At 40.6% G+C, this 12,276-nt stretch overlaps 2 protein-coding genes across 3 annotated transcripts in view; both read left to right on the top strand.

Moving 5' to 3' along the window:
• LOC110520630 (glucose-6-phosphate exchanger SLC37A1) overlaps positions 1 to 10,609 on the top strand; it is a 28,382-nt gene extending 17,773 nt beyond the window's left edge. The window contains exons 15-20 of the mRNA XM_036975284.2: positions 2,130 to 2,178; positions 2,378 to 2,451; positions 3,282 to 3,360; positions 3,531 to 3,628; positions 3,769 to 3,845; positions 9,400 to 10,609. Of these exons, the coding sequence (XP_036831179.1) occupies positions 2,130 to 2,178; positions 2,378 to 2,451; positions 3,282 to 3,360; positions 3,531 to 3,628; positions 3,769 to 3,845; positions 9,400 to 9,415 (393 nt within the window). The 3' untranslated portion in view covers positions 9,416 to 10,609. The remainder of the gene's footprint in view (positions 1 to 2,129; positions 2,179 to 2,377; positions 2,452 to 3,281; positions 3,361 to 3,530; positions 3,629 to 3,768; positions 3,846 to 9,399) is intronic.
• Positions 10,610 to 11,702: 1,093 nt separating this feature from the next.
• The window catches only part of LOC110520629 (high affinity cGMP-specific 3',5'-cyclic phosphodiesterase 9A), a 44,753-nt gene continuing 44,179 nt past the window's right edge, over positions 11,703 to 12,276 (top strand). Inside the window, exon 1 of one of the 2 annotated variants that reach the window (XM_090230451.1) lies at positions 11,703 to 12,072. In XM_090230451.1, coding sequence (XP_090086577.1) covers positions 12,056 to 12,072 — 17 coding nt within the window. In that variant the 5' untranslated portion in view covers positions 11,703 to 12,055. The remainder of the gene's footprint in view (positions 12,073 to 12,276) is intronic. The other variant, XM_090230452.1, reaches the window with a different exon arrangement.

The raw sequence follows: 12,276 nt of genomic DNA, 5'->3' as shown, positions 1-12,276 counted from the left end.
CTGTTAGTGAGCATTTTCTCCTTTGCCAAGATAATCCATCCACCTGACAGGTGTGGCATATCAAGAAGCGGATCAAACACCATGATCATTACACAGGTGCACCTTGTGCTGGGGACTAAAGGCCTCTCTAAAATGTGCAGTTTTGTCACACAACACAATGTGCAATTTGCACACTGACTGCAGGAATGTCCACCAGAGCTGTTGCCAGAGAATTTAATGTTAATTTATCTTCCATAAGCCGCCTCCAACTTTGTTTTAGAGAATTTGGCAGTGCGTCCAACCGGCCTCACAACAGCAGACCACGTGTAACCATGCAAGCCCAGGACCTCCACATCCCGCTTCTTCACTTGTGGGATCGTCTGAGACCAGCCACCCGGACAGCTGATGAAATGGTGGGTTTGCACAACTGAAGAATTTCTGCACTAACTGTCAGAAACTGTCTCAGGGAAGCTCATCTGAGCGCTCGTTGTCCTCACCAGGGTCTTCACCTGACTGCAGTTCAGCGTTGTAACTGACTTCAGTGGGAAAATGCTCACCTTCGATGCTCACTGGAGCACTGGAGATGTGTGCTCATCACAGATGAATCTCAGTTTCAACTGTACCGGGGAGATGGCACACAGCCTGTATGGTGTCGTGTGGGCGGAGCTGTTTGCTGATGTCAGAGACCCCCATGGTGTGGCAGTGGGGTTATGGTATGGGCAGGCATAAGCTATGGACAACGAACACTATTGCATTTTATTGATGGCAATTTGAATGCACAGAAATGCCGTGACGAGATCCTGAGGTCCATTGTCGTGCCATTCATCCTCCTCCATCACCTCATGTTTCAGCATGATAATGCACGGCCCCATGTTGCAAGGATCTGTACACAATTCTTGGAAGCTGAAAATGTCCCAGTTCTCCCATTGCCTGCATACTCACCAGACATGTCACCCATTGAGCATGTTTGGGATGCTCTGGATCAACGTGTACGACAACGTGATCCAGTTCAGGCCAATATCCAGCTACTTCGCACAGCCATTGAAGAAGAGTGGGACAACATTCCACAGGCCACAATCAACAGCCTGATCAACTCTATGTGAAGGAGATGGGTAGCGCTGCATGAGGCAAATGATGGTCACAGCAGATACTAACTGGTTTTCTGATCCACGCCCCTACCTTTAGGTATCTGTGACCAACAGATGCATGTCTGTATTTCAGTCATGTGAAATCCATAGATTAGGGCCTAATGAATTTATTTCAATTGACTGATTTCCTTATATGAGCTGTAAAATCGTTAAAATTGTTGCATCCTGCGTCTATTTTTGTTCAGTATATTTCAATTGTCTCAAAAGTTTTTATAAATCATTCTTCAGCCTGTCTCCCCCTTTATCTACACTGATTTTGAAGTGGATTTAACAAGTCACATCAATAAGGGATCATATCTTTCACCTGGATTCACCTGGTCAGTCTGTCATGGAAAGAGCAGGTGTTCCTAATGTTTTGTCCACTTGTGTACACCGGTGTTCTTAATGTTTTGTGTACACGGGTGTTCTTAATGTTTTGTGTACACAGGTGTTCTTAATGTTTTATGTACACGGGTGTTCTTAATGTTTTGTGTACACGGGTGTTCTTAATGTTTTGTGTACACAGGTGTTCTTAATGTTTTGTGTACACGGGTGTTCTTAATGTTTTGTGTACACAGGTGTTAATGTTTTGTGTACACAGGTGTTAATGTTTTGTGTACACAGGTGTTCTTAATGTTTTGTGTACACAGGTGTTCTTAATGTTTTGTGTACACAGGTGTTCTTAATGTTTTGTGTACACAGGTGTTCTTAATGTTTTGTGTACACAGGTGTTCTTAATGTTTTGTGTACACAGGTGTTCTTAATGTTTTGTGTACACAGGTGTTCTTAATGTTTTGTGTACACAGGTGTTAATGTTTTGTGTACACAGGTGTTCTTAATGTTTTGTGTACACAGGTGTTCTTAATGTTTTGTGTACACAGGTGTTCTTAATGTTTTGTGTACACCGGTGTTCTTAATGTTTTGTGTACACGGGTGTTCTTAATGTTTTGTGTACACGGGTGTTCTTAATGTTTTGTCCACTCAGTGTATTTGATAGCTGTTGTTTTTTGTTCTTTGTTTCAGCTTTATGGCTTTTCTATGATCAGTGAGTTTGGACTGGGACCCACCATCGGTAGGGATACATTCTCATATTCTCCAGTTTGTGTTGAGGGATTGACTGAATCCTCTCCTGAGCCCATTGACTTATTGGCTGTGCTATTTTGACTGTCAATGACTTACAGGTGAACAGTGTTATGTCACAAGCTTGGTTGGTTTTGACATTCAACCAACGATCAAGTGAATGGTGTTTTTATGTGCCATGTACCTCCTAGGTATGCTGCTGGTGTGTGGAGGGCTAGTGAATGGACCATATGCCCTTATTACAACAGCAGTGTCTGCTGATCTGGTGAGTGTGTGTGTGTGTGTGTGTGTGTGTTGCGAATCTGTCTCGCTATCCTTTTACACAGTTTATAATCCTCCCTAGTTTTATCTTCCTAAACTTTGAGTGGCCATAATATTTCAGTATTTCCTGTGTGTGGGCCTCTCTCTGACCTCAAATCCTGCCTCTCTCTGACCTCAAATCCCGCCTCTCTCTGACCTCAAATCCTGCCTCTCTCTGACCTCAAATCCTGCCTCTCTCTGACCTCAAATCCTGCCTCTCTCTGACCTCAAATCCTGCCTCTCTCTGACCTCAAATCCCGCCTCTCTCTGACCTCAAATCCTGCCTCTCTCTGACCTCAAATCCCGCCTCTCTCTGACCTCAAATCCTGCCTCTCTCTGACCTCAAATCCTGCCTCTCTCTGACCTCAAATCCTGCCTCTCTCTGACCTCAAATCCCGCCTCTCTCTGACCTCAAATCCCGCCTCTCTCTGACCTCAAATCCCGCCTCTCTCTGACCTCAAATCCCGCCTCTCTCTGACCTCAAATCTCGCCTCTCTCTGACCTCAAATCCCGCCTCTCTCTGACCTCAAATCTCGCCTCTCTCTGACCTCAAATCCCGCCTCTCTCTGACCTCAAATCCCGCCTCTCTCTGACCTCAAATCCCGCCTCTCTCTGACCTCAAATCCCGCCTCTCTCTGACCTCAAATCCCGCCTCTCTCTGACCTCAAATCCCGCCTCTCTCTGACCTCAAATCCCGCCTCTCTCTGACCTCAAATCCCGCCTCTCTCTGACCTCAAATCCCGCCTCTCTCTGACCTCAAATCCCGCCTCTCTCTGTTTGACCTTTTGACTCCAGGGAACACACAAGAGCCTGAAGGGCAACTCCAGAGCCCTTTCTACTGTCACAGCCATCATCGACGGCACAGGATCAGTAGGTTAGTCTCTCGCCTTCTTCTCCGGGTCACCTCCAGCCCCACCAGTAGATCCTACATGATAAATTAGCTCCACAAGGCGGTAGCTAACAACCACGGGTTGCTTTCGAATTCAGCATAGGACTATCTCTGTGACTTACTAACTGTCCTGGGATGATGTGTTTTCTTCTCAGGTGCAGCGATAGGTCCCCTCCTGGCAGGAGTGTTGTCGTCACGGGGATGGAACCAGGTCTTCTACATGCTGATGGCAGCTGACTTCCTAGCACTGGTGGTGTGTGCGCATGCTAATCTTCTAAATAGTTGACCTGAAATGTGCATTAATGTGTGTGTGGATTTCATGGAATGAGGTTTTAATGTGTGTAGATCTCATAGAATGAGGTTTTAATGTGTGTGAATGTGCTTTCTCTGTAGCTGTTGCTGCGGCTGGTGACAAAGGAGCTGACCTCTGCCAACGTGGTTAAACCTCGTTCTGGCAGCACCACAGTAGAGTAAGTGACTTCTCTCTGTTTGGTGTATATTCTACTTATTGTATTAGGGTGGTATCCAGGCTTGATAATCATGATTGAGGCCACTGATCATGTTCTATGTTGATGATCTATGTTCTACGATCATACCACCAAGACATGCTAACCTCCTCTGTTATTGGTCAAAGTGAGAGGTTAGCATGTCTTTGGGGTATGATCTTTGACCTTCTGTAACTTTCTCAATCGTCATTATTCACGATTCATTCAGGATTATCTGTAATCATGGTAGCATCCACATCATAGTAGAAATGTTAAGAAATGTATTATATTCTTATTTATACTAAAAAGTAATTCCAAAATGACACATTATTTACCAGTAATTTCTATTGGGCACAAAATAATCTGAAACGCAACTAAAACTAATTGCAAATGCATCCAACAAGTTTGTAGTCACTACCTTGATGTAGTCATTGTGCTCTAGGAAAACCGGACCAAATACTTCACTTTTGACTACTTTATTTATAAGACTCTTTAGAGGTGTCAATTTTGACGTGTAACTTTTTGAGAGAAGACAAAATGTATTACTTGTTAAACAAACATCTCTTTCTTTGAGCAATTGTACAGTGGCAAGTATGTGAACCCTTTTGGAATTACCTGGATTTCTGCGATTTAAGATTTGTTGACTTGAATAAAGCTGGAAAGGGTTACACAGCTATCTCTAAAAGCCTTGATGTTCATCAGTCCATGGTAAGACAAATTGTCTATAAATAAAGTTCAGCACTGTTGCTACTCTCCCTAGAAGTGGCCGTCCTGCAAAAATTACTGCAACATGGCAGAATGCTCAATGAGGTTAAGAAGAATCCTAGAGTGTCAGCTAAAGACTTACAGAAATCTCTGGAAGATTCTAACATCTCTGTTGACGAGTCTACAATACGTAAAACACTAAACAAGAATGGTGTTCATGGGAGGACACCACAGAAGAAGCCACTGCTGTCCAAAACAACATTGTTGCACGTCTGACGTTTGTAAAAAAGCACCTGGATGTTCCACAGCTCTACTGGCAAAATATTCTGTGGACAGATGAAACTAAAGTTGTGTTGTTTGGAAGGAACACACAACACCGTGTGTGGAGAAAAAAAGGCACAGCCACACCAACATCAAAACCTCATCCTGACTGTAAAGTATGGTGACGGGAGCATCATGGTTTGGAGCTACTTTGCTGCCTCTGGGCCTGGACAGCTTGCTATCATCGACAGAAAAATGAACTCCCAAGTTTATCTAGACATTTTGCAGGAGAATGTAAGGCTATCTGTCCTCCAATTGAAGCTCAACAGAAGTTAGGTGATGCAACAGGACAACGACCCATTAGACAGAAGTAAATCAACAACAAAATGGCTTGAACAGAAGAAAATATGCCTTCTGGAGTGGCCCAGTCAAGAGTCCTGACCTTCTGGAGTGGCCCAGTCAAGAGTCCTGACCTTCTGGAGTGGCCCAGTCAAGAGTCCTGACCTTCTGGAGTGGCCCAGTCAGAGTCCTGACCTTCTGGAGTGGCCCAGTCAGTCCTGACCTCTACCCGATTGAGATGCTGTGGCATGACCTCGAGAGTGGTTCACACCAGACATCCCAAGAATATTGTGGAACTGAAACAGTTTTGTAAAGAAGAATGGTCCAAAATTCCTCCAGACCGCTGTGCCGATCTGATCCACAACTACAGAAAATGTTGGTTTGAGGTCATTGCTGCCAAAGGAGGGTCAACCAGTTATTAAATCCAAGGGTTCACATACTTTGTCCGCCCTGCACTGTGAATGTTTACACGGTGTGTTCAATGAAGACATGACAAATTATAATTGTTTGTGTGTTATTGGTTTAAGCAGACTGTGTTTGTCTATTGTTGTGACTTAGAGGAAGATCAGATGAAATTACATGACCAATTTATTCAGAAATCCAGGTAATTCTAAAGGGTTCACATACTTTTTCTTCCCACTGTATTACTATAAAATAATATAATTATCAAAATGTTTTGAGCATACAATATAGCTCTATTTTTATTTTATACAGTCGTTTTTGCTCATCTTTATCAAGGGTGTCAATAATTTCGGAAACCCCACTGTATATCACAGAAATACTGATAAATCAGTCGGATGAACTTGTGGATACCATTTTTATGTCTGTGTGTATTATGACGTAAGTTGGGTGGTTTCGCTAGTCAATGCTAATTAGCGTTAGTACGATGATTGGATGCTTCAAGGTTATTATAGTAATCAAAAACTGAAACTAAAATTGGAGAAACTATTTAGTAAACTGAAATAAAATAATTAAAAACTTTTGAAAAACTAAAACTATATTTCACTGTGAAACAAACTAAAATTACATTGTTTAATTGTAGTTTTTTTTTCTCCCGTTCTAAAAATCAAATCGGGTTTTCAACCTTTTTTTTTCCTAATGGGGTTTGTGAGCTTTTGAATCTGGCGGGTAAATGCTGACAGTAGATGGCAATCTTTCAAATAGGCCTGGCTTGTGCATCACTGTCACTAGCTAACAGGGACAAAATCTGAGGGAGGTCGCGGACCATAGCTGTGAACAATGGCGGCAGCAAACCCAACACCAGCAAGTGGCCGATCGCAAAAGGCAAAGCACCGTATGGGATTATTTTGAGTACATTGCAGGAAAGGACAAAAGATGGCAGCGTGTGTAGAACAGAGGGTGAACAAGGCAGTTCTTACACCGTAATTGAAAATAAGAATTTGTTCTTAACTGACTTGCCTAGTTAAATAAAGGTTTAAAAAAAATTACATGCGGAAACACATTTTCAAGTTCATCTGAACAGCACCCACAAAGAATTTCAGGATGAAGATGAGGTGAGACGGGCATTTTTTTATTACGTTTATTTAGTTTTTGGAGTTCGGTCAGGATTCAACTCCTAGTATCATATGAACACACATAAGACATGGAAAATTGGTTGAATTGCATGAATTTAGCATTAACAAACAAGACGGGTGTGGACAGTTGGGGTCGCGTGGGTCAGGGGTTTGTTACTATGCCGATAAATGACAATATCCATCTGGAACTTTGCAACCAAGGAAATAAATGTGTGACCAAACCATCTCAAAAAGTACTGGAGTACCCCTGCTATAGGCCTACAACACATACATGGCATAAGGCTACTCTGTCCCTAACACTAAAACTGAAACTAAATCATATAAAGACTAAATAATAAATGCTTTTATCAAACTGAAATGGAACAGGTAAATCAAGTCTGAAAACGAACTGAAACTAAACTGAATTTCAAATAGAAATAAAAACGAATAAAAATCACAAAACTATAAGGTGATACAATCTTCGGCAAAATCATTCGCAAGGAGATTCCTGCAAAAATATTATTTGAAGATGAGGTACGTTAGCGTATGCATGAAGAGGTGTTATCCCACGAGTTCATCTGGCTAAGTAGATAAACTGCTTAATTGCCAGAATCTTACATGCTTTTTATTAGAAAATGTTTTAACAAAGAGGAAGAGGAAATCCATATTAAATGATCTACTATCCCACCAAATTCCTAGTTATCCTTATTGAGGAAAAAGATCGTATTTAAATTCTCTCCGATAAAATTGCAAAAGCTACCGGGTGTCATGGGACGAGTTCAACATCTCATCCCAAGAAAATATTAGTTTTTATCTGTAGCCTAATACCCATTAATCTATTATTTTATATCAGATTGCAATATAGTCTGGGCCACTACTTCTAAAAACAACCTCAATAACATCTTCCTTCTCCAAAAACGTTTTTGTGAGGATAGCAACTCACTGAGACAGTCGTGCCAGTTCCTCGCCTTTTTAAATCCTCAATATTTATGTCAACCATCTTCAAGTGTTTCTGTTTTTGTATTCTCCGTTTCTTTCCAAACACTATTCAAATTCAATATTAAGGTTCCTCATTATTCTACGAGAACTGCCAGAGATCTCCACATCCATTTTTTCCGTACAAGATTGACCTAATCTTCCATCACATCTGTTTTTTTGGAACAGTCTCCCAGACCACCCAATGATGTATATAAACCCTGGATTGCTGGTGCTTTAGTATGGGCCATTTGAATCCACCAGTCGGCCATATTGGCGCTCCACAGTAGGAGCAGTCTTCCATGTGAACGCATGGCATTGTACAGTATTTCAATTAAATGTTTCAAAGACAAAATTACAAGGATTTAAGTATTGTTTTTGCTGTAGTGGAGACAATAACGCTAGTAATCTCAAAGAATTAAAATTTAAGAAATGTTTTTTTAATAGATTTTTTTTATTTTTTATATTTAGCTTTAGCTCACATAATATAATTTAAAAGTGTGCATTATGGTGTATGTAATAGATGTTTTTACAATGGTGGGGGAATACCAAGATGGAGGAACGGTGGCTTCAAAACAGCGCCCACTATTAGTCATCTAGTGTGTTATTTATATTTATATATATGTATATGTATATGTTATTGGAACCACCTCATGCACTGCAACACCTTCAATTCCTTCAAATACAAAATGAAGGAATATCTACTAGACATTCCATACAATGACTCATCCCAATAACCTCTGCCATATGTCCATAATAATTATGCTGATTCGTGATTTTGACTGGCTGAGAAAAGCTGCATGCCTGTCTGTCTTGTCCAGAATCCCGACCCCTACACGTTCATTACTATGGCACAGCTGGAGATCGAATTTCAATATTGAAACAATGTTGCAAATGTCAGAGAGAGAGAAAGCAAGGTTTATACAAATCTCCACTATTGTAAACCAACTGCTAGTCTGAAAGAAATGGGAGATAATGTCTCAATGCTTTTTATAGTGGAGCTCAAGTTTATAAATTGCCTGGCTGGGCTGATGAGACAGTGGATTGCACAGTGAGATGGAACAGAGTAAATAGCCATTTCAGCATCATGGATTTAGCTGGTGGTAACTTGTGGAATAGACACTGGGCTGGAATGTGTTTTTAACCAATAGTCCTCCAGGGTGAGACCCCACCCTTTGTATAAATCCCATTATTAACTGAGTGGTTCGAGCTGGAAAGCTGATGGCTATGGTACATCAGACCATATACCACGGGTATGACAAATCATTTATTTTTACTGTTCTAATTACGTTGGTAACAGTTTATAGTAGCAATAAGGCACCTCTGAGTTTGATATACGGCCAATATACCATGGCTAAGGGCTGTATCAAGGGATTCCGCATTGCGTCGTGCCTAAGAACAGCCCTTAACCGTGGTATGTTGGCCATATACCACACCCCCTCGTGCCTTATTATTAAATAACCTTCTGCCTATCTTTGTCCCGTAATAATAATAATAATTGTTATTATTTAATTTGAACCTCCTCTTTTTTTTTTTTATCTGGTTCATCATGTTTTCATTTATTCTTTCTGTAAATCTATTTGTTTCTTATATCAGGATACTTTTTTGATTTTGTTCTATAAACATTTGAAAGTGAGAAGTGCCTTAACGAGCATCTCTTGTTTGTTTTTTTGTTTTTTTACCTCATGCAAATAAATAAATCATAGTCCCTGATCAAAGTCTGTTTTTCTGTTTCTCTCTTGTAGGATGAAAGAGCACTGAGCACTTTGCACTAACTCCAGACAGAGGAGTGAACAGACTGTCCCTCAGCACAGACACACACGCTGCATCTTATGCCACTAACCTGTACCTCCGTCCAGTAACTGAACTGAGCTAGTGTGAAGCAGCACCTCCTTAGAACCGAATGAAAGCCGATTGAAGATTCGGTTACAAGATAATAAGCAAACAACCAAGCCATCCAAAGTTCCTCTGAGCACGTACCACTATAACTTTTGTTTTACTTGTTCTACAGCACACTGGGCCTTAAATATATATATATATATATTTTACTGTCAGGTCTGCCTTATGGAACCAAAGATTGTGTGGAAATGCATTATAATTTATATGAAATGTATTATTATAATTTTTTTAAAGTTGCCATTATAATATTCTGTTCTGTGGTGTATTTTCTCTGTAAATGAAGTATATTCAGGTACTGCTATGTTGTATTTGTATATGATCAACAAATGATGTTTATTATGTTTGGTGACTTCAATCCTATGAATGTAACATTTTGTGTTAGAGTTGGTATGTAGAATTTCATACTCAAACTGATGAGGAGGATCAATAATTTCTGAATAAGCTTTTCTTTAGGCAGTGCGATGTTGAAAACGTTAGTGATGATGTTTTATGTAGATGTAGAAAATATCAAATACCATCGTCCCAAACCTTAAATGATCATATAAAAGTGAGTTCATTTATTCTGCCTCTACAATGTGAACATTTTGAATGTGTTCTTTTTTGACTAATGCCTGCTAACTCAAGTCCCGTTTAGAGTGTAAAAAGCACAAAATGCCAAATGAGTGAAGAAATGTAGGTGATAATCATCTTTATAAGAAAATATATATATTCTTAACTTTCATGATGGCACATGCAGAGGCTGTGGTCAATTCCAATTAACTTCCTGTGTTAAACAGAATTCAAGTGGAATAGACCCCATCCAACAACATGTCCATTTTATTTATGTGAAGATAGAGCACATCGTGGAGGAAGATAAAACGTTCATCTAAGTTCTTCAGTGGTAGTACTTGAAATACTGTGTGCCTTTTGTTGTTTTGTCAGGCAGTTGCTTCGTTCAGTGACGTATGTGTGAGCCTTACTTGATCACTATAGCTACATGGTCTTGGTGACAATTGTAGATTTGTAATGACCTCTTGGTAAATAAATAAAAAATGATGGCATGTCTGTATTACCAAATTCTCTGGAAGCCTCTATAACCAAAGCTAAATATCTCAATCTTGGTTTTGAAGCATAATGTTGAGTTGTTTTGTCAACCAAGCTAAAGGTGTTCCAGTCAGGGTGAAGAGTGGTCTGAAGTCTCTAGCTGTCTCAGCTGGGGGGAGGGGGGGGGGCAGATGTAAACAAAAAAAACTGTACACTATTGACAACTAGTCCTCCACTGAACTGACACATTATCTCTCTCTCTCCTCTCGCAGGACAAATCACATGATTTATTATTTTCTGAAACCGTCCTGTAATAAACATTAACAGTCCTTAACAAATTAGTCATAACTGGTGGTTAGCTGCACATGTTGTGCCTAAATAAACCAGAAGGTAATTATTCAGGATTATATGGCTAAATTCAATTAGTCTTTATTGAAGGTATAATTAGTATATTGTTTTGATCGTCGATGACTCATCTGACATGCATCACAAAACATCTGAGCTGACTCGAGTCTGCAAAACTGGATATGTTATCGAGTGAATCTCACAGGCGGGTGCCCACGCAAGAAACTAAATTCAATTTGAAACTTCCCTTTTCACAGTGCTTGCTCCCGGCTTTGGTTATCTCTCCTTAGCTCATCATTTTTTTAAATTCCTTGACAAATAAATACAGTTTAGTTAGATGATTTTAATAGCCATACTCAGGGTAGAATTTAGCCTGTGTTTTTAAAAGTTGAATGGACGTAGCGGACAGACAGATCGACTGCGTTCTGGGGGTTGAGTGGGCGACCTGCAGGCAAACCTGTACCAGCCGCGCCTGCATCCTTCAGGAGACCCAGTAACTATGGCGATGAGAGCGAAAAAACGCACTGGGCACACATGCCAGTTCAACGTCTAGTTTTGACTTAGGCCTTCATGTGGTTGACTTGTCAACTAACGTGAATTCAACGTGAAATCAATCAAACATTTCACCCTGTCATTGGATTTAGGTTAAAAGTATTTTTTTTAGATACGAAATTCTCTTAAATTGATGACTTTGCTAATCCAATCGGTTTTCCACATTGATTCAACGTCATCACATGAAATTGTTTGGTTTAAATGACATGGAAACAACGTTGATTCAAGCAGTTTTGGCTCAGAGGGAAACTATAATTCCTGCTCTCCAGTGTATGTGCGATTGTTGAGGGAGGCTGAGACGGGCGGGAGGGGGAGAAGAAAGGGAGTTTATGAGATGAGAGAGAGCTAGGTAAGTGACGGAGAGAGATGATGTTGAAACGCTAATTTAATTTCCCCATTCAGAGACGCACCGACCGCTCTCGGGTGGGGGGGTTCCAGCTCGGTCACCGACGGAGCGGAGCGGTAGCCTATATCTCACATTCCGAGTCCTCGACCTAGGTGACGGCGAGACAGGCTAGAGGGGAGGAAAGAGAGAGATGGGATCAGCTTCGTCGGTGTACCGAGTATTCAACCTGGACGTCGATGGCAGAATTCAGAAGGTAAACTGTCAATCAACCGTTTTATATCGTGTCAGCCTGTTTCATCATCAACTACTACACCCTTTCATGTACCTTGTAAGAGGTCCAATGTTGCATGAGAAAAATTAGGAAGAAAGGTGCAATGATAGTTTTGCTTTATATAGGATAACCTCAGTTATCATACTATTAATAATAATTCAATGAAACTATTCGCACATGTTGATG

The sequence above is a fragment of the Oncorhynchus mykiss genome, chromosome 3, assembly GCF_057628025.1.
Source record: "Oncorhynchus mykiss isolate SJ-2025 chromosome 3, ASM5762802v1, whole genome shotgun sequence".
Taxonomy (NCBI): domain Eukaryota; kingdom Metazoa; phylum Chordata; class Actinopteri; order Salmoniformes; family Salmonidae; genus Oncorhynchus; species Oncorhynchus mykiss.
Note: the sequence above shows the minus strand (reverse complement) of the source record. Positions and strands in the feature narration are given on the sequence as shown.